The sequence below is a fragment of the Rhipicephalus microplus genome, chromosome 4 (assembly GCF_043290135.1).
Source record: "Rhipicephalus microplus isolate Deutch F79 chromosome 4, USDA_Rmic, whole genome shotgun sequence".
Taxonomy (NCBI): Eukaryota; Metazoa; Arthropoda; class Arachnida; order Ixodida; family Ixodidae; genus Rhipicephalus; species Rhipicephalus microplus.
Window position 1 is genome coordinate 19,798,983 of NC_134703.1, and position 22,730 is coordinate 19,821,712.

Consider the following 22,730-nt stretch of genomic DNA (forward strand, 5'->3'; position numbering starts at 1 on the left):
TACTTTCAGGATAAACAAAAATACCCTGGGGATTAAAACTAAACACAAAGTAGTAAGCTAAAGTAACCATTAAAGGGCACAAGGCTACTAAAAACTAAGAAGAGCTCATTGTCTAGAGTCCCCTGGAAATTGTCACCTGACTCTTTGCCATTGTATTTCACATGAGGAGTTGACTAAAGCCACATGCTCAAAATAACAATGATTGCCAGACTGGAAGAAATCTTCTAGAAACTGTATTTTCTCTCCATAGATGAGCTTTCACTTATACCTTTAAAATGTATTTTTCTCAAGATATATTCTTGAGCAACACGTAAGTTGACTTTGAACATCATGTTTTTAGTACTTCTCATACATCAATTGGGATCAAACAGTGGCCACGTATTTCTTAACATGTGAAGAGTGCAAGCACTTTGTTTGAAACTTGATATCACGTGTATAATTATTTCGAATTTAGAAAGTATTATGGTTTGACGATTTCAAGAATTTTCATGCTACAAATTTTCTTGTCTATTAAAATGTGTTATATGCACTTTCTGAATACTCATTTGCATTTTAAAGTTGATTTGGAGCAATATGAGCCATTAATGGCTCGGAACCATAAGAGCTTATGTCCAAAACGACCTATAACTTACACTTTGTCATGGCACAAAACAACAACTGTGCAACTTACTATGAAACTAAGTGCATATTTTAAATCCTCATAAGAACCTATATATACAGCTGAAATATCATCGACCTTGGCTACAGATTAAGGAAACTATTTTTTTTTTTTTTCAGATTGCATCTTCCCTTTAGTATATACATGTGCATTGCGCCGCCATATCCTTCTCAGCCATCATTCTTTACTTAGTTAACTACCAGCCGCAGCTGTAACAGTGCAGAGCACAAGACCACATAAAAAAAAACCTAGCTAGCACAAATCCAATTGCTTCCACACACACACAGCCTTTCTCACCAATGCCTGTAGTGATGCTCGACTTTCTTTGTGGTTGTGCAGTGAGAGGAAGGTTCTGGGGCAATAGGGCGTGCTTCTGCTGGTTCTGCAGCTTGTCATAAAGCAGGTGGTAGATGGCGCTGTAGTGGTCGAACCTCTTCTCCAGCACAGACTGAAGTGATATGGCGAATGATGAAGCAGTATGAGGGCAACGGAGTGTATATCACAATGCGGGGAATGAATATTTCGGCAGTGCAACATGCATGTGTGTACATACACACACTCAAACAGATAAAAAGATGAAAACAAAGTATGGATAGATGATACAGTGAAAAATTGACCTCCAGGTGTTAACAACACAAGTAAACTACATGGGGAAAAAAAAATCATATTGTTATGGAATCCGCCTTACACACGTGTCTGAGGAAGGCCACTGAAACAACCTTCTTTCACTTTCTATACACTTTTTGAACAAAGAGAATGAAACTTCACATCAATGTGGAACACCTTGCTGTAAAGCTGTAATGCAGTGTGAAATTCAAGCACCACCTACAAACCTTTATGTTACTATACAAGAATGATCTTATTTTTCAGGAACGCCCCATTTCTGAACACCTCGCATAATAGTGTTGCTAGTCGGGTATCCCACACATAGGTATCCTGAGGTAATCTGTAAGGCTGTTCTGCGGCATAAAATTTAGCAATGTTAGAAATTAGACGTTAACTTCAACTTTTATCATGATTGATGGAATCGTGCTGATATGGCTATTGTGAACACCTGACTACTTTGCAGCAAGGGGTGCTGCAAGAAGACTGGATTTCCTGTTGTGTGCTCTTGTGCTTGCATATGTCTATTATATCCATCAAATTGTGCCGTATCAGTGCTTGCCACACTTCATGCCTCTGTCGTTACAACTCTGGGCATGTGGCACGTGACACATGCATTACTAGGAAATGTACTTGACTCACTTAATAGTGGATACACGATATCAACACCTTACAGCTGCTAATGCAAAAAAAAAAAAAGGCTATGAGCCAAAATTTGTGTTATCAGGAAAATGGGAGGCAAGCAAAGCTTGCTGCGAGTGTGCCTCACTTGTCATTTTTCTTTCTTTCTCTATTGCTGTTGCACTGCTCTCTCCTAACTGTTTCCTTGCTTGGCAGTGCAGCTTTTCAGTTTCTGCAGGCAACAATGGCCATGCATTCATATCCAGGCAACAATCAAATATGGCAATATGAAATGAGAAGTAAGCTCAATAAAAGATCAACTTGACACATTAGAAATGGCTCATCATTGACAAGCCCATGATTGAGATAACATCAATTATTGGAAATTTGCACATATCAATGCACAAGTGAATAGCGCACCTGCGAGGGCCACATATTTCATTGTGTTTACAGGCTTCGAGTTTCATTATTTCTTTTTTTCCCCCCAATACGACACAACTGAAATCTGTGAGCTTTAACAAGTTTCGATTGAAAAAACAAGAGTGCTGCAGCAGCCATTACGACATACCTGTTCGATCTGTTCCTGCGTGACATTTGGCAGCTGAAGCATGTGCTGCACAACTACGGGGTCGAGCTTTTCATGGGTGGTGGGTGTGGCTGCCGGTATTTCCATGAGGCGGTCGAATTCGGGGTACGGTGTGCCCATGCGCATCCACCGATGGTGCACCACCTGCCGAATGGACCACCGCTTGTCGGGGTCCACCACCAACATCTGGCGAATGAGCTGCTCACACTCTGCGAGCAAAAGGCGACTACCATTAATATCTGGCACACACAGACTGCCAGGTGCTAACGGCTCTGTATGTCAAACAAAGATACGATGCAATTATCATTGAAAATTTTCTACAGCAGTAAATCTTGATATAACTAACACAGCTACAGCGAATCACTAAATATTATCATGGCAATACATTGCAAAATACTCAAGTACATTGTTAATCTGGTAAGCTGTGGTTTACTCGAATGAAAAACTGACTGCTTTAATATAACTTAAATAGCAAGTCCAAGACTCCACTGGTTACAGCAAAGCACTCGCTTGCTTACCTGTCATTCAGAGTATGCATTTTGGTAGCAAACACAACACTTGAAATGACATTTTCTAAATAGGCATATATCATTTTGTCACTGGAACAGCTTGGCTAGCATTGCTTGCAGCCAGCAAGACAACATGCCAGTAGTATTGAAGTGTGTTACAGAAAATGCGATTAACACTCCCACGCTTGTGTGTGCTTATATGCCCGATCCAAGCAAATTACAGGATGACCACTGACAATCGGTAGAGCATCGGGCACATTATGTGGAGGTTGTAGGTGCTGCCCCTGCTGGCCGTGAGTTGTCTTTTCGTCTAAGTAAACTTCTTCACATACATACCATAATTGCTACAAAACAGAAAAAAAATAATTACTAGTTCCCTACACCTTCCTTAACTTCATTGTCTGTTGGTATTCATTAAGGTTCTAACTACAAAGAAACAGGCACTAACATTCTTTTATTTAGATGCCTTAGTTGATATCTTAGAAGAATATACATCAAGCTTTAGTTAGTGTTTCTCATTTATCTTGGACCTGTGCTACTACACAATCACTATGCCTGTTTTGTCACTGCATCACTGTAAGTGAGCTTGTATTATTGCCAATAAAGATACACTAAAAACATTGTTGCAGTACAAAACTGGTATCGCCACACCTACATGCCACGTGAAATCATCCAGTTAATGTTAAGACTGGCGCCAGGGTTGAAGAGGGAGTGGCACTCTTTCTTTGTCAAAGAAGTCGCCTAAGGGCTGCTGGCCTGATGTTCATCGTGTATTGTCCTTACTAGCCAGAAAGCGAGGCGCCATGTCGTCACATGTCATAAACAGTTCCTCAAGAAGACCACAATGGTTTCCACGCAACATCTTCCTTGGAAAACACAGCGGCATCAGTCCCGACGACAACTCGCCCCGCTAATTGAGCGAGTTGCCGTGTTGCCGCTAATTGAGCGAGCAGTTCGGCAGACCCTTTTGAACTTTGTTGTGGCAGTACCTTTTGATGGACCCTGTCGTCTGAGAGTAGAACCCCTCACCCAACAACACTCTCACAAAGAGCAGCCACGTCCGTGCCGGTTTGCAGTGCAGTAACCACGCCCTAACAGGAGACGTTTACCTGGGTGGGTGAGGGCGTCACCCCCGCTAGCTGTGTGTGACATGTGATTGGACAGTGCAATCTGCACTCATTTCCCAATGTAAGGATCTGGAGAAAATGTACCTTTTATAATGATCCACCTCGTCATCTAGAAAATGAGTGCTCGTCATCTACAAAATGTAAATAAATCCTCTCTTTAAGTTCAACTTCCTCCAGCCTCTCCACCCTTTCTCCAATGTCGCCAGTGCCCCAAAGGCCGGTCGCAACAGTCGCTAATTGCAGCATGCAGAAACATTGGTGCATACGGCTAAAGGCATAACATACCTGTTGTCATGAAGTAAGGTACCCTAAATTTTCCTGAGAGAACACTTGTCCGTAGACTTTGCAGTGTTTTGCCATCAAAGGGAAGGGCACCACACACAAGTACATACAGGACCACTCCCATACTCTGTGGGCAAAGAAGATAAGCAAAGCGAAATTGCAGGAGCGGCATCAACCAACAAGTGCCAACAACAGCAGTGCACAGAGAGCAGGAAAACACAATGGTACAAAAGAATAAATCATATCTTAACTAAAAATTAAGGAATAGTACCATGTGAAATGGCCAACGTTCCACCATATAGGTCTTTAAATGTCACCACACGAAATTTCAAGAAGACGCTACATGTAATTAATAAGGAACTTGCAATGAAGCATGACATCTCTTGTCAATATAATAACAATGGTTCAGTAAAAATGTCTTTTCAAATTTCACTAGACTGAAGAAAAATGTCTGGATTAACTGAATGCCAAATTACTGATAGCAACAAGAAATCAATACATAAAGATATTTGTTAAATAAATCAGGTTCTCGACGAAAACGTAAATGTTGAATTTATTTTGCATAAGAGCAGTGAGCCATAATTTTCCTCATCTTCTGGACTCATTCTCAATGCCACCATGGGCACTACAGGGTTAAATTCGCCTGAAATGTGCTCTGCATCTAATCCTGATTACATACCACCGACACCACCATTTGATGACAGTTCCTTCACACGTAAATTGGCTGGTGACGCATGGTTCATCCATGGTGATGCAGCAAACGAGCTTTATGTCAGCATGCTAACTGCGGCTGAAAGCTTTTCATCGTCAAGAGCGTCAGCCATGTTCGAGTTTTGTGACATTATGCATGCATTGCATCAAGTTAAAACAAAGCTGCTGAGTGCTCGATCCGCGTGTGGACAAAATGTTGGTGACCAACAATAGCCTGGTTACTTAATCACCAAATATACGATGGTTGAATTAACAAGCTTTTACTGTATTCTATAAAATGGTACATGGGGGAAAAAATTCTGGGTCCGTAAAAAGAATTGAAGAATTTAATCGAGGATATATTAAGGTACAACTTGCTTTCGTGCACTTATCTAATGTTACTTACTGCTATAAGAGATGCAATCTTTATAACAATCTCATCATGTTAGCTGTAAAAACGTAAAAAATAATAAGTGCCCTGCTGACTTTGTTATAAAAGCTTTTTTATGTAAAAACAATGCTGTATCCTCCTCAGTCTCACTATTAAACATGTCCCTACACTGAAACCTCATTATAACAAAGTCGTATATTACACAAAAATAACTTTGGTATATCCTCAAATTTATTACAGAGGTTTGTTCTTATATATATATATATATATATATATATATATATATATTGCAATACTTATCTTTCAATTACTTTGTTATAACCAGTATTTCACTATATTCATGTTTGTTATACTGAGGCTTAAGTGAATGTGCATTTTAAAGACACATATTTTTATAGTCATTAAATCGCAGAACATAGTCGCTGCAGAATAAAAATACTAAAAATTGGCCTTAAGCATCAGTTACTTGCAGTTAGTCATTACCAACAGGAAGGGCCATAAAAAAATAATTGGGGGCGCTTGAGCTTCATCTTATTATTTGCAATACTGCCAGTCTCTACTGAGACCGTAGCAGGTGGGCACACTGTACAGATGCTATGATAGCTCATCATAGTATCAATCAGGAATACAGAAACAAGAGTAACATCAACTTGGCACTTTTTACATGAGCAATATTTACACAACGTAATATATAAACAAAATACAAGCGCACACAAAACGGGAAGTTCGACAATAAGGCTGGTTACACGGCTACTTACAGAACATACAAGTAGTACATACTGGTTTCATTACTGATGTCATTGGCTATTTAAAGAAGCTAAGAATTTTTTTTTTCAATTTCTGACTCAAACCAAAACAATGACTCAGTGTTAGTGATGTTAGGGGCCAACTTGTTGCACTCGCAGATGGCAACTGAAAAAAAAAAGTAAATCTTAAAGAGTAGATCGCGATAGCGTAATCGAGCGTCGTGCACGTCACCTACTGAACAGTTGACCTGCCTCAGTTCTCGGTGCATGCCTCGACTGTGCCGCAAGGAAACTAATGACTGTGCGTGCAACTTTGACCGTTTCATGGTATCATTGAATGCCTATTTTAGGTGCAGTTGTTAAGTGCCCACCAATTATTTCTTTTGTGATTCAGCGAAGGGCCCACTTCACACACGTAGGGCAAGACCCGAATCTGTGCAGCTGTTCAGTTGATGGTTCTGTTGGTTATGATGATTAAATATGTTTGAGCACTTAGTAATGGTGGGCCTTTAATACAACCACTCATTGCTCAATTCACATCTTTTGATACCTGGTGTAGTTCTATGCTTTTGCCATGCAATATATAGGTTGTTAAAAAGACTCGTGCCAAGTACATGATGTTCATATATGTAGTGTTTTTTTCTTTTCTTCCAAAGAACTTTCAAGAAATTTCGTGGCTCTGCAGTAGAACATCTGCTTGCATGCACATGGCCTGGGTTCTATCTTCACTCGAACCTGTATATTTTTATTATTGATTTTATGCGCATCTTTTTCAATCACTGACAAGATGATGATTTTTCACTCACAACCAGTGACACCGACGCCAATGCCAGAAACTCTGCAAAACAAGCTCTTTAACACTCTCGTGTTAAAAGCTGGAGTAAGTTACAACCTAAAGATAAATACAAACTCAAGCCAAATCGATTACTGTCCTGGGAGAAATTTTGCATAGATATTCCATCCTGTCACATTTGCTCATTTCTCTCAGTTGATGGTTCTCCTCGTTATGATGATTAAATATGTCTGAGCACTTAGTAATGATGCACCTTTAATACAACCCCTCATTGCTTAATTCACACCTTTTGATGCCTGGTGTAATTCTATGCCTTTGCCATGCAATATATAAGGTGTTAAAAAGACTCATGCCAAGTACATGGCATTCATATATGTAGTGTTTTTTTTTTTTCATAAAACTTCCAAGAAATTTCCAAGAAATATTTGCTTACTTTACACAGTTTTCATGCCGTCAGTGTTCCCATACAGACACACCAACATGTTGCTTGTTTTATGTCCTGGCAAATGTCATCCAAGATTCTGGTGTCACTGCTTAGCAAGAGGTCATATTTGAGGTAGGAATGATGAGCTTTCAGTTTTAGATATGTGTGGCATTCCCATTAGCCTTGAAAAAATATTTATGACTCGACAGGAAACTAACCTGCATTGCTCTCTTACATAGGCAGCTGACAAGTGCATCATAGTGATATATATTTAGAGCTTGCATTTCTTTTTAAGTTTAACTGCCTTCTATATATAGAAGCACTCAAATGAAAAGAAAGATACCGTATTTACTCGCATAATCGGCGCACTCACATAATAGGCGCACCCCTAGTTTGGTCGCGGAAAATTCGACTTTTTTTTTAATTCCGCGCATAATAGGCGCACCCCGAACTTGGCCGTGATCAGAAACGATTCTACCCCCCAGCGGTACAGTTGGAACGCGGTCCCCGTACCCTGAAGAAAAAAAGAAAACAAATCGACGAGCAAATAAAAAAAATTCGAAGTGCAACGACCTAACCAACGTGTTTGTCGAAATAAAACTTGAAAAAAAAAAAGCGTCCATGAGCGAAAAAAAAAAACGGCTGTTCCATCAATTACTGATACCCCCCAACTCGCCGCGCTTTTTGGAGGTCACGTGTACAACGCCGGGGGCTCGATCGCCATCACCACCATCAGAGAAAAAGAAAGAAACGCCATTTTGCAAGCGGTGTGCGTATGTTGTGGTCGTGTATTGAACTTTGGTTCCACCATGGGGAAATACGCGAGCTGCACGGCTGGGTTTAAACTGAAGGCAGTGCAGTACGCGCTGGAGCACGGCGACCGGGCTGCAAGCAGGCATTTCGGTGTTGGAGAAACCAGTATTCGGTACTGGAGGGACCAAGAAGAAAAACTTAAGGCGACGAAGAAGACACGGCGGGCTTTCCGCGGTGCCAAGACCGGCAGGTATCCGAACGTCGAAGAGCAACTGGTCCGGCATATACGGGAGCTACGACAAGACGGCTGTGCTGTGTCGTTGGATATTGTGCAGACTGAGGCGCACAGGATAGCCCGAGCGCAGGGAATCGAAGCAAAAGAGTTCAAAGCCAGCTCCGGATGGACAACTCGTTTCATGCGGCGCCATGGCCTCGCACTGCGAAGGCGGACCACCTTGTGCCAGCGCTTGCCCGCAGCATATGAGGACAAAGTGGTGGACTTCCACAGTTTTGTTATAAAGCTCCGACAGCAGAAAGACTTCATTTTGTCCCAGATTGGCAACGCTGATCAGACCCCCCTTTGCTTTGATATGCCATGGAACACGACAGTGGAGGAGAAAGGTGCACGGAGCGTCATCGTCAGAACGTCTGGCGCTGATAAACAACGATGCACCGTAATGCTGGCGGTGACAGCGGATGGGCGTAAGCTACCGCCTTACGTTATTTTTAAACGTAAGACGCTCCCAAAGGCGAAATTCCCTCAAGGCATCTACGTCAGAGTCCAGGAAAAAGGCTGGATGAGCGCGAAACTCATGGTGGATTGGGTGAAAACAGTCTGGGGTCGGCGGCCGGGTGGTCTGTTGTTGCCGTCCATGCTTGTCCTGGACAGTTTTCGTGGGCACCTAGTAGACCGCGTATGAGATGAGCTAAAGGAGCTGCGCACAGTTCTGGCAGTGATTCCGGGCGGCCTCACATCGATACTGCAGCCTTTGGACGTGTCCTTGAATAAACCTTTCAAGGACAATGTTCGAAGGCTGTACACCACCTGGATGGCTGGAGGACAACATCAGCTGGCTCCAGGTGGTAAGATTAAGAGGCCGCCTGTGGAAATGTTGTGCGCTTGGATCGTAGAAGCGTGGCAGGCGATCTCCGACGAAGTCGTCAGGAAAAGCTTCAAGAAGATGGGTATCTCGAACGCACTGGATGCGAGTGAGGATGACATGTTGTGGGGTGCGGATGATTCGGACACCGAAAACGAATCCCCGCTCGGCGAGGATGAATGTGTGATCTCCGACTCGGACTCCGAATAGGGAAAAGGAGGAACAGCTACGACTTTTGTGTAAATAAATTTTACGTGTGTGTGTGCAGTTGACGGCTCTCGCTTGTTCATTAAAAGGTACGTAGGTATGTTTGTTTTATGCTGAATTAATTGGTAAACGATAAAGTCGCCTTTTACTTGACAAGTGTGCAGATTTAAAGCGCGAGAACCGAATTGAAAAAATTTTCGAAAATTTTACCCCGCGTAATCGGCGCACCCCTAACTTCGAGCCGGATTTTCTGAAAAAGAAGTGCGCCTATTAAGCGAGTAAATACGGTAGTTCCTGAAGATGTCATGCATACCAAAGTGTTCAGAACCATACTGAAGTAGATGTTGTAGGTCACCCCTTGGGTCACCATTTTTTTCAATATCAAGCTTTTCTATACGAGACTCACCCAAATGTCAGCCTTGGGCCCATCATATTGTTTCCCCTCAAAAAGCTCGGGGGCTGCATAGGGGGGACTGCCACACCATGTTGACAGCTTCTTACCCGGTTCAAAGTGATTGCTGAAGCCAAAGTCTGAAATCATCAAAGAATGCATAGCTGTAGTTCCTGCCCAGCTGTAAACAAGCTAACAGGAGAAGTTCTATATGATGCTAACTTAAGGAGGTGCAGAAGAAAATAAAATAAAATTAAAAAGTGATAGCACGGAGATCGAGGTGTGCCCGTGAAAATCGAAAACATACATCTTACAGAAACACTTCCAGAATATTGAAATTTAATACAAGCCATAATACGCTGAATTAACAATGTTACAAAGAAAAAAAAAGCTGCATGAAGCTTTCAATATTTGAGTAGCTACATAATGTTGTAACAGATATAGAGCTAACATGTCCAGGGAGCAAATCATGTCTTCAAGGATGAAGACATATATAGCAGCGGTCAAAATTTTAGACATCACAAGAGCGCATAGAAAACAGCTTCGCTGAACCTCCAGATGGCAGCTTGCAATGCTAGAGAATGTGGAATGCGTCCGTGCCCGTTTTTTTATTTTTAGCTGTCAGCCTGTTAATTCACTTCCTTCAAGTACGTGCACTCTGAAACAGCTGATCAAGCGTAAAGTGCCAGTTGTGCAATAGCTGGGAAAGTTACATGGGATACTTAACAAGGTAGACCTCTTACTGAATTACTATTATTCACAAATATTTTTTGATTACTAGCACAGCTGTTTATTTAGAATAGTTAATGGTACTAGTGCTGGAAGTTTATAGAGGAAAATTTGCAAAAAAGCTGGACATTCTTACAGGATGCAATTAAGCTGCTTCACTGGCTGCAAGCACAAACTTTTTAGAAATAAGCTCCCTGGTGGAAACCATGCTTTACTTGTACTGTACATTTGGCTACATTAACTTCTTAGGTTCTGTGAATAAGAATGCTGCCAATGTATGTTTACCACAATGCTGAAGATGCAAACTAAGAGGCTGAGTGCACCCACCTGCAATCTTGATGTTCATCTCGCTGTCAAGCAGAAGGTTCTCAGCTTTCAGGTCTCTATGTACAACATGCCTCTCGTGGCAGTAATGGACAGCACTGACTATTTGCTTGAACTTCCGCCGAGCAATATCCTCCGGCATTGGACCAGTGGCCACCAAGTAGTCTGTCAATAATGTCAGCATTACGCTCAGTCACCAACAAAGCAACCATTGAACACAGGTACCTTCCAACAGCATCAATTATTACTCTGAGAAATTGACACGTCTGCTGCAGGACCAAGGCAGTATTTGCAAACGAACCAAGTATTCATATAAAGTACTGATAAGTGCAACCTTAAGGGATAAGACCAGGGAAGAGTGAGCCAAGGAACAAGCGTTCCTTAAGCCCATCATAGCTGAAGTCAAGAATGGGCCGGGCATGTAGCGAGGAAGCAAGAAAGTTGAAGCGAGAAACATAGACAAACATAAACATAGAGCAAGAAGGCTGGTCATTAAAAGTAACATGCAACAGAAGGCAAATGCACAAGGGGGAGACAGAAAGTTAGGCATGCAGGCAAGAATAAGAAGTTTGCTGTGACAATGTGTCTACGGTAAACATAGGAGCAGGTTAATTGGAAGAAACGAATAAAAGGCTTTCGCCCTGCAGTGGGCAAACTCAGTTTGCTAAGGCTACTGTGAAATGACCTTGCAATGCTGATGAACGAACTTAAATTCCTCAGAACGTTCATCATGTTTCCAGAAACTGGATTACCTAGCTAAACTGTAGCTACACTGCCACAGACAATATTAGTGTATCATAAATATTTGAACACAATATAATTACCGACTTTGAGCCCTGCAGTTTATTTCTGTAGAGATATATGCCTTGTTGGACTTACAGTAGTCTGCCAAAACATGCTATGAAAAAGGCAAGACAAATACAGGTGATTGCTACCACTTACCAAATATTTCACCTTTGTCTGCATATTCTGTGACTAAATATATCATTTTCTCTGTTTCCATTACCTGCAAAGGTACAAAGAGTCCAGGTGGCTTTATGTGTATCAAAATAATAACGGGATGGGCAACTGTCAAAATAACTCAAGTTCTCAATTATACTCAAGTTCAGGATAATAATAAACTCATCAGTAGCTATGCAATGTTTTTCACTCATAAACAGCAGTGAAACTTCTTAATTCAAGTATAGCTAATTTTCACAGGCAATAATGAGGCCTGCTATGAGTAATATTTGTAATTGAGTAATGAGTAATATTGGAAAAACCACATGCAAGGAAGTAAGCTCTCATGTATATTTAGAAACATGAACACCTCTATTTTACGGCACCCCGTGTTCCAGTTAAATTTCTTGTTCACTGCCACTAGGAGCAAGCAAGGCTACACAATCAAAACATGGTAACACTTAATTGCCTCAAGCATCAACAGTGATGTCCCCCTTACCTGATATAGCCTAATGATATGGGGATGATGTAAAAGCTTCATGATCTGGACCTCTCTGAATATCTTCTTTAGGTTCTCCTCATCTAGATGTGTCTTGTCTATAATCTTTATGGCTACCTGCAACGACAAAACAGAACAAAATATACAAAGTTGAGAAGAGGTAAATGACATGGACATTTGTAAAGTGCACTCGGAAATGAACATCAACTGTTTGTTAAGGTGGCAGTGTCATCCTGACAGTTTATTTGTATGAGGTCACAAACCTGCATTTCCATAAAAGGAAAGCTCTGCCAGTGTCAAAAGAGAGCCTGTATTTTGAGTGTCATTACGAATGCTATCTGGTTCCTGTGAATTATATTTCAATATTGTTAATTAAAAACAATTACACTACACACAGTATAGCACTAACAAAACACAAGAGTACAGCTCACATAGACAGTGAGGTGTGTCAAGCAATAAAAAGCTTTGAGAGCAAGCTTCACAATCTTTTACATATTGCACATAGTCAATGGAATTGATTCTAACCATACAAGACCTCTTGTACATGAGTGTGATCATTTCAAGCAGGACTTGACATAATCATACTAAAAGAAATCTAAAGTCAAATAACATTTTATGTGCAAGTGAAAGTTCAATCTATGACGTCTAAAACAACAATAATATCAACAGCAGTGTCCTACTTACATGAGAAATTAGTGTGAATGCACAAGAACACATGCACTACAAGTAGGACATTCAAAAAATGATCATGATGACGTCAAGAGTTACCGCCTACAATTAATCACTACTAATCAAACTAGCTGCACTGAATAAAGAACTTTGGGTGCATGAAGAGACATAATAAAATGTTCGTTTCTATTTGATTCATGGATAAAATAACCACCGGATGTTATTTTGGGGAATGGAACGAGTGGTTAAAAACTCCAATTTTGACCTGGTTAAACTGGACAGGTCGCGCCATCAAGCGGGGCCCAGTTGAACCAAAACCCGTCCGCCATCTCGGAGCCAATGGCAGGAAATTAATCAATGGCCGTTGTTGCTGCTGTGGCTCCCGCTGTTTTCGTTCTTCTGCTACTAGTGTCGGCGGCCGCGCAGTACAGCCGGGCAACGTTGTGTACGGCAACAGTGACGTGAGACGGACCGATTTCAGGCAGGGGGATTCAAGTGCGCTAACGCAACGAGGATCCCTAAAACGTGATTTTATTTCAAAATAAGCACATCCTTGGCACAAAAGTAGCACTACGAGGTTTCTGAACCGCTATTTCAGGAATCCACATCAACTGAATATTTGCCTTTAGTGTACCTTTAAGTATAAACATTATGGTGCCCCGAAGCTGTTGCAAATTAAACCTGCGCGTCTAGTATGGCTGCCGCAAATGCTTCTCAACACATAAGAAAGAAGAACATGCACACACCGACTCCACTCTCATAAAAACTCGTACTTGCACTTCGTTCAGATCGTAGAATAAGAGGGGGTGGAAAAATTAAGCAGTGCGCAGGAAATCCCACAGGAGTTTGCTTTCGACACCGCCCGGTGCTCAAGTGCACGCGCTGAAAACGTGGCCGTAGCCGCACACGCGGCTTGCATTCGGGAACATATCGCATTGTCCGCGCCATGCGACGGAACTGACAGCCTAAGTTCCTTCTACGCACGCACCTGGGCTGACAAACAAAACAATGACAGATGTGCATGCGCCCAAAAATTCGTGGCTTGGCGCACCTCTCCGAAGAATTACTTCAGGTAAACCCTCTCTGTTACGAACGATATATAATGGCGCGGAAATTGAAACCCACCCGGTCAGAAGCGTAGCCAGAAATTTTTAGAAGGGAAGAGGGGAGTGTTCAAACATACTGTGTGGGTTCAAGCATGCGTTTGTATGTGTGCAATGTACGCATGCAAAATTAAAACTGTCTGGGAGGTCAATTGACCCCCCCCCCCACCACCACCTTACCACGACTACGCCATTGCTGCCCGTGGCGCCATAGAATGTATACAGGCAGAAGGGACCAAGGAGGATAGCTAAACTAAGCGTAACTGGTGGTAAAGCGCTAATACTGTTTACTCGACGTCCCGGGAGTTTCATCACTCAGCAGCACGTGTCGAAGGTCACGGCGTCGCGATCCATACCTTCCGTGCCGAGGCGAAGGACTCACTGATGACCCACGTGCGTCCTTCATAGTAAGTCCGCGCGTGGTTCTCACATCTAACTCCGGCGCGCTCCATAAAACGCCTCGAGTCGTTCGCTGCCCATCAAACTTGTCAGAGGCGAAGAGTCGTTTTATGGCTTCGTGTTTACAACCGCGTAATGAAAGAGATAGAGTGAGCAGTCAAGCCCGCGTTGAGAAAATTAAATGATCCCGACAAGTCTTCCATATTTCCGCATTCGAAGGTGCTCACTTTTATTTAGATCCAACCGCTGATCGCCCGAAGCCATACTTTTTTCAGAAACATTTCGTTCGGGGCTCCAGCTTATCACACAGAGCGGCCGCGCTAATACGACACTCACCCTATAGATAGACACGCTAAATGGGAACGACCGCGAACTTTTTCTGGAATTTCATAAACGGTACCGAGACCCACCTAATTTGAGAAGGAAAACCACGCGCCGATATAACGGAAGAACCCTGCCGGCGATCCCGTCTCTCCCGACCTTTATCTCTCATTTAAGCATATGGGGGCTTCAATTTAAACGCGACACCCTCTCGGAGCTAGAATTCGCTCGAATTTCTCGCTGATTGGTCGGGGTTTGACGGAACAGTCCAACCAGCGAAGCCGACGTGGCGCCGCCCGCAGCGAATCCAGAGACGAGCGCGTTACATCGGGACCACGCGGTTGACTGATACCAAAACGATTCTCGGTTCTCTCAGCGGCAGCGCCGCATGACCGAAGGTCGAACAGGCAAAAAAGGTCAACTGCGAAGCCCCAGGCGATTGCGAGGAAGCCCCGCGCGAACGCGCCCATGGATGGCTTGGCGTGCTTCGAGTCACAACACGCCAACAGCGACCGACGCACTCAGTCTTTGTCCGCCTGCGGGGCAAGGTTGCACCGAAGGGGCTTCTGTCTCCTTCCGCGACCTTGCGGGAGCCGATGGCGGAAGGCGAAAGAGCGAGAACTTCCCCGCCTAGGAGCTGCAGTCAATACGGCATAACTCAGATCTGATGTGCTTCCGTTTTAAGGACACTTGTTCTAGTTTTTTTTTTTTAAATTACGTTTTGACGAACTAAACTGCACTTACTGAAAAGTTGACTCCGGGGACATTCATCGTGCAATGATTTCTCGCACGAAAGTTTTTCACTTTGTACACAGATATATGCACGCACACACACATAGGCGTGCGCGCTAGGGCAGCGGGAGGGGCGGCCCCCTGGTCACCAAAAGAGGGAGAGGCGATATTTGCTCCATACATCGACGAATGACGTAATGGGGTGGGGGGTGGTAATGCACAATCACCCTCCCTGATGGGTCGCACGCCTATACGTTCACACTTACAGACACAAGCACGATTATGCACAAAGAGGCGTCAGAAGCCCCGCACCGAATTATTGGCTACGGCCTTGATCATCCCATTTTATAGACTCAAACAAAACGTGCATTCGCACGAGATGATTGGGATGACTGCTACTGACCTTCCACTGTTCACGACAGACTCACGGTCTGTATATTGCCGTCTCATTCTTGGCCCACCCCTGTTAGCGGGAACGCGTCATGCATGCGGTTCACAATCATCATCACCGACACGTGCGCGCTCAACGAACAAGGCCGTTCAGAACAAGCAAAAGATTGTCATAGTCTAAATAGAAACACCGAACGAAAATAACGCTGCCGTGCCGTCAGTCAAGCAGACTGACAAGACGTCCGAGAAACATGTTTTTTCGCTACATGTTGTTTTTTTCTGCGTTGCGACGTCGACCACATACGGCAGCCTGCCCTTCTAAAGTGCTCCGCTCCTAGAAAATGCCTTGAAATGAAAGGCTTGTGTCAATATACAGAGAAAAGTTTATGTAGAACCATATAGTTCTCAATATATTGCTGACCTGATTGCAAGTTTTCATTTTACTGTATAGTGCTTAAGCGCTAGGGTAACTGTGACTTTAAATGGACGGACGGAAGCAAGAACGGAAGCAAGAATACAGGCCCCGTATGAATGGACGGACGAATGCTTCGCCCCACTCTCCATCACTACGTGGATATGCTGCCATTTTTTTTTCTTTTTTTCCGGTAAGTAGAGCACTGTTGTTAATAATATTGTCGTTTTAGATGGTGCCATACATTTCGCTTTCGCTGTGACTTGAATTGTTAGTTGATTTCTGTGTCCCTTTAACCTATTCTTGCAGTCTACGATTAAATATAGACACTATGGTGACGGAACTACCAGGTTCAATGAGCAGTTTGACGTTCCGATTTCCACGAGCCGCGACAAAAGTACAATTCTTCATTGTTCAGAATGCACTAAGTCGAAAACAAATTTCTCTACACTTCGAACCTATTTTATTTTATTTACGCGAAAACAGAGCATGAATGACGTCAGGATAATTATATATTCAATTACAATTTGGTTAGTAGTAATAATAACACACATTAGTCAGCGCGTTATGAAATCATGTTCGCCATAACATAATATTGAGTGTCTTAAAGTAACATTGCATCAGTTTGACGCATTCACAGGTGATTCTTCGTATAGGTGGTGTCTGAAAGAGTTAAAGGGTTTAATTACATGTCCGTGGCAATAGTAATACAGGCATGACCGCACGAAGGGCAGAAAAGCGTTTGACAACACGTGTTCGTATCCAGAACTGGCTGAAGTACTGCCGTATATCACCATTATAACGCACTGCACCCAACGGCGTCGGCAGGGGACCGGGGGCGCAAAAAGGGCAGTTGCACCTCCAAGCCACATTCTTGCTGATGATCGTGATTCAACCACGGTTGTGCCCACGACCAAGAGGAGGTCGTGGTTGTGCCAGAGCAGGAAGCTGCCGAAGGCCCCGCAGAATCATCATCGCCAGAGCAGCTTCAAACAACGGCTGACGAGGTTCCGAAGAGAACTCCCGGAGAGTCCTGGCCAGTGCCGACGTCTGACAAAGGCGGCAGCCAGCCGGACAACGACGTCGTGCCAACCATAGCCGTTTCGTTGGTCGCTTTCACGATCCCCGCATCTGTCGTCCTCTTCAAGGAACGTCCCCACGAGGCGAGACGCACTTCACCCAACGACTGCCGATACCAGTTTTAGTTGGGAGGCACGGGCTTTATACTTGGCATAAAATAAAGCGCAATAAACGGGTCAACAAAAGGTGAGACAGACGGGACGAAGCGCTTCGTCCCACCTGTCTCGCCTATTTTGCCCCATTTATTGCATTGTATTTTATATCGAGTACGCATCACTTACCGGCCCAACCTTCTATAACTTATTATACTCGTGTAAAGGCGGGTTTGTTGGTATATAGGATGTTTTGATTACGATGGTAGGGTAAAAGAAAAAAAAACACAGGACACAATAAGGCAACAAAGGTAGCGCTGCGTGCGCATTTTTGTTGCCTTCTTGTGTCTGGTGTGCAGGAAGAGAGGAGTCAATAACTATTTATGCATGTTCGTTTGTGCTTTTGTACCGTGTATTGTCCACGAGCAAAATAAAAAAAATCGAGAAGGCGGGGGGGGGGGGGGGGGGGGGACACCTGACTACGCCTATATCGAAGTAAGCAGGACGCAACAGCTTTTAACATTGCATCGCAATGTACGTGCAACGGCAAGGTAGACCTACGAAGCACGCGTGCATGTAACACTGTACCGGAACGGAAGAAGAGACGCGAAAGGAGAATCACATGTTCCAGTACACGATACCTAAGTCCTCGCCACCGGTTTCGTCTTACACATCCGAACGACAGTATAAAGAAGGTGGCTACAGTGGTCGTCTAGCTACACAAGTAAGGCGCGCTGACTCAGTAGAAGAAAATCACACAAATTCCGGCGCTTGTGTCAGCTTGTTTTCATGTCTGTAGTGTCGTGTTCGCACGCGTTAGCGCATGTTATGACGATTGTTCACCGAGAAGCTCAGTTTTCCGTTATCATACATTCGACAGTGAAAAGTAAGCTACATTTGTGTTCTGTTTTTATTGCTTTATGCACGCGTAAACTCCGTCCATACGGAATAAGTCACGTGTTCAAAAATGTTTAGGAGCGCGAAGTATCACCCGCAGAAGGGTGATATCGTTTTTTATATGGTTCTCAAGTTTCTCAAACACATCGTCCACCGTGACAGGCATCCATTGGTTCGCTGCGTAATACTTTTAGTAGGAAAACAAAAAGGGTAGCACGCACCCTTAATTACGCATTCACCTGAGGCAACTACAAAGCAAACGACATTATCTTGTACTCCGTAATTTGCATTGATCTCTCTCTCTCTATGCTCGTGTTTCCGTGTTTGACACAATATTATTGCGTTCTAACAGACAATAGTGCCAAGAAAAGGTAGTATAAAGGAAGTTATTAAACCACATTGTAAAGCAAATGTGAAGAAAGACAAGTGGGTGAAAGGTGAACTTGCCGTGAGCAGGAACCGAAGAACGCGCTCGATGCTCTACCACTGAGCTACCCCACGACACACACACACACACACACACACACACACACACACACACACACACACACACACACACACACATATATATATATATATATATATATATATATATATATATATATATATATATATATATATATATATATATATATAAGGGGAAAAGGTGCATACCTAAGGGCTCGTTTTTCCGTGTTTTAACACAATATTGATGAGATCTAACAGACAGTAATGCCAAGGAATGTACAGGGGAAGTTATTGGAACCAACGGAATGTAAATAAGAGGAAAGAAAAGTGGATGAAAAATAACCAGCCATTATTATATATATATATATATATATATATATATATATATATATATATATATATATATATATATATATATATATATATATATATATATATATATATATATATATATATATCCTGCCTATACTGTTCTGGTGTATTCTGATGGCATCACGCACTGCCTCCGTGTTCTGCCCAAGCGATGATATCGAATACGTGGCGTCATTGCGACACCGCAAATTTCGGTGATCTGTAACATGAACGTCATTTGCGATACCACGAGTTTTCGCACCTTTGCGTCGCGCCGCCAATAGTCAAGTTTAGCGCTTGACGCGGCACCCAAGCCTTCCGTCTTAATAAACTGGCAAGCAAACACCACATTGCAAACGAATCGATTGATCTCTATATGTGGGGTTTAACGTCCCAAAACCACCATATGATTATGAGAGACGCCGTAGCGAAGGGCTCCCGAAATTTCGATCACCTGGGGTTCTTTAACATGCACCCAAATCTGAGCACACGGGCCTACATTTCCGCCTCCATCGAAATTGCAGCCGCCGCAGCCGGAATTCGAACCCGCGACCTGCGGGTCAGCAGACGAGTACCTTAGCCACTAGACCACCACGGCGGGGCAGCCATAACATCGAAAAATCGCACAAAATTCTTTGCAAGTGTGTAGCGGATACCACGCTTCCCCGAAGGAGGCCGAAAGATGGCACAGTGAATGCCTCCCTACTACACAAAAATTATGATTAGTGGCGTAGTGGGTACCCTGCAAGTGTGCTTGTAGAATTTACCCATACAGTGTTTAGAAAAGGCTCTGAAAGGCCACCTTTCCAGCTTTCGTTGTGACCGTGCTGCGTGTTCCGCGCAGGCTTTGCGCTTTTTAGGGGCGAAGCTCCTTATGGCGTGGCTTGTGCGTCCCTCGTAGTACGTAACCACCAGTGGCACATACCCTAAATAGCGGTCCTTACAATGTCTGCTGGATGGGAGCACTTGTATATGATGAATACATGATGAGAAGTTGTGAGATGGCTGCGCTTGAAGTTTTCACTAGACATATGGACGGACGAACAGACTGACACACGCAGGGACGGACAGACAGAGGGATGGCCGCAAAAAAAGATGGACGGACGGACAGACAAACGAATGAACAAACGGACAGATGCACCAAGGATCACACAGATAGGCGGACGCAAGAACGAATGGACAGACAGACTGACGAACGCTGCGCCCCACCAATCATCATTCACTCTGTGGATATGCTGTGATTTTTTTTTTACCTTTCTTTGATCGCTTCAGTTCCACCTCGCGCGCGTTTCGGTGCGCCCTCTAAAGGTACTGGCCCCATGTGCTCCCATCTCGACCAAATCGTGCACGGTGTGCAATACGGCCGCGTGCGTGGAATACGCCCAAGTCTTGTCGATCACGGTGATCCGAAACATCGACGCCTATCACGACAGTCACGTCTGCAGCGGCTAGAAGCGCAGTGAGGTAAGGAAGTGGATGCGGACTGAGTAATCAACGAAGATGCTCTGTGCCTTAGAAATAAAAAGAATGTAGAGCTTAGTGAAAGTTGATTCATCATTATCAATAGGTAGCTCTAAATCACTTAGCATCTATATGTTTTTACATCGTGGCCAACGCAAGTAGTTCCGGTAGCGCGCAGCCAACTGCGGAGGCCGCGTTTAGAAGGACGAAATACAGTCGCAAGCCGCGACTCACACAAGCTTGCATAGCTTCCTCAGCGTTCCACCTGGTATAATAAAATGATTGTTCGGGTTCTACATCTAAGAACCACGATATAATTATAAGGAACACCATAGTGGACAACACCGGAAAATTCGACCATCTGCTGTTCGTTAACGTGCACCTGATTCTAAGTTCATGGGCGTTGGCCATGGTGCATTTATCTAAATGAGGCTGCTGCTGCCGGCAGAGGCGTATCCAGGAGAGGTGGGGGTCAACCTCCTTTCCCCAAAATAAATTTTCAATTTTGCTTGTGTGTATACATACCCGCGCACATATACAAACGCGCACACGAACACACATACAGTATGGTTGAGCCCTCGTCCCTTTCCCTCACCACGAAACACGTTCCTGGCTACGCTCCTGGCTGCCGCGATTCGAACCAACGACCCTCGTGGTTGACAGTCAAGCACCACAGCTAATGCACTACCATGGCGGGTGCTGCACCTGGTTTGTGAAACGGATTACGATGAGGAGCTCTTTCTGATGCGTGGAACTCTGGGTGCGCAGTCGGTGAATAGCGAGCTGCGGAGTCGCTTCTCGGCAGAGGCTGTCCTGGTGCTCAAGTCCGCGGCACAGGCTACCACAGCGGGAGCGGCGCAGAGCACGGTGCAGAAGGCTGTTCTGTTGTATTAGTCCCACGGGAAGGTCTACACCGAAGTCCGGAGTGAGCGGGACCACTTCCGGCCAATGCTAGAGGACGTCGGAGTCCGTTGTCCCAACCCGAATCCAGAAGTGCTGCGAGTGCTGCTCAGGCTCATCTCGCAGATGGCGCTACCCGTACACTTCAGCGCAGAGGTAGACACCGGCACACGTTGGCCCCCCTCCCCCTTTACTGCACTTAAGTGATCAGGCTCAAGCATGTATATAGTATACGTAAGCTTTGCAAATGAATCACGTTTTTGCGAGATCAGTACAGTGCCTATACATCTTGCACGCTCCAAGCATAGTCAATAGGTCTATCCAACATTTCGTGCGCATCGCACGCAGCTAACTGTGCGCGGCCGCAGGAGACCCGAACGGTACCGTGCTCGAAGTGCGCGCCGTGTCGCGATACCTGAACAAGGCCGAGTGGAGCCGTGGACGCAACGAGGCGAGCGGGAAGGCCAAGGGCTACTTCGGGGCCTTATTCGATGCCTTCAACGACAACGGGTCGAGTGCCAGCGTGGATTACGACACGTCTCAGAAGCTCGACAAAGAAGGACTCGCAGCGTTCGTCCTTGCTCTCGAGCGAGCGAACGGCAGCGACGACATCGACTACGCGTCACCGCTATAGGATCGGACTGGACGGCCTGACATATCCAAACAGCGCTGGGAGACCCGACTGCGACAGTACGTTTAAAACCTTTCGGCGTTGCTATATACAGTCCGGTAACCATTTAAGAAGAAATTCAAGCTCCACCTACTGTTATCAATTTCGCACCCTGAAGAGCTTGCACAAGTCCATCCAATCTCATTTGTAAATTTCTGTGAAGTGAAGCACCCTTCGCATGCATGTTTCAGACAGTTGGCAAACCATGCTGACGCACCTTACTTATTGAGAAATGGAGGCCGAGCATGCAGATGAGGTCGAGAGTAATTTTGTGCTAAGTGTGCCACGGTAAAAAGAGAAAGAAACTAAATAAAGCTGGGGGGGGGGGGGCACTGGCCCTGTGTGCCATCTCCTGGCTAAGTCACCGCGTGAAAGTGAAAACGGCAGACATGCATACAACCCACACTCTTAACGCAGATCGCTAATATAAGCGG

At 44.2% G+C, this 22,730-nt stretch overlaps 1 protein-coding gene across 3 annotated transcripts in view; it reads right to left on the bottom strand.

Annotated features, from left to right (window-relative positions):
- The window catches only part of LOC119171667 (serine/threonine-protein kinase SIK3 homolog), an 83,868-nt gene that overhangs the window by 23,718 nt on the left and 37,420 nt on the right, over positions 1-22,730 (bottom strand). For 2 of the 3 annotated variants that reach the window (XM_037422462.2, XM_037422461.2), the window contains exons 2-8: positions 12,373-12,489; positions 11,877-11,940; positions 10,938-11,099; positions 9,897-10,021; positions 4,390-4,513; positions 2,451-2,677; positions 956-1,106 (exon numbers count right to left, since the gene is read on the bottom strand). In XM_037422462.2, the coding sequence (XP_037278359.2) occupies positions 956-1,106; positions 2,451-2,677; positions 4,390-4,513; positions 9,897-10,021; positions 10,938-11,099; positions 11,877-11,940; positions 12,373-12,489 (970 nt within the window). Of the gene's footprint in view, positions 1-955; positions 1,107-2,450; positions 2,678-4,389; positions 4,514-9,896; positions 10,022-10,937; positions 11,100-11,876; positions 11,941-12,372; positions 12,490-22,730 lie in introns of those variants that run through there. The other variant, XM_075892243.1, reaches the window with a different exon arrangement.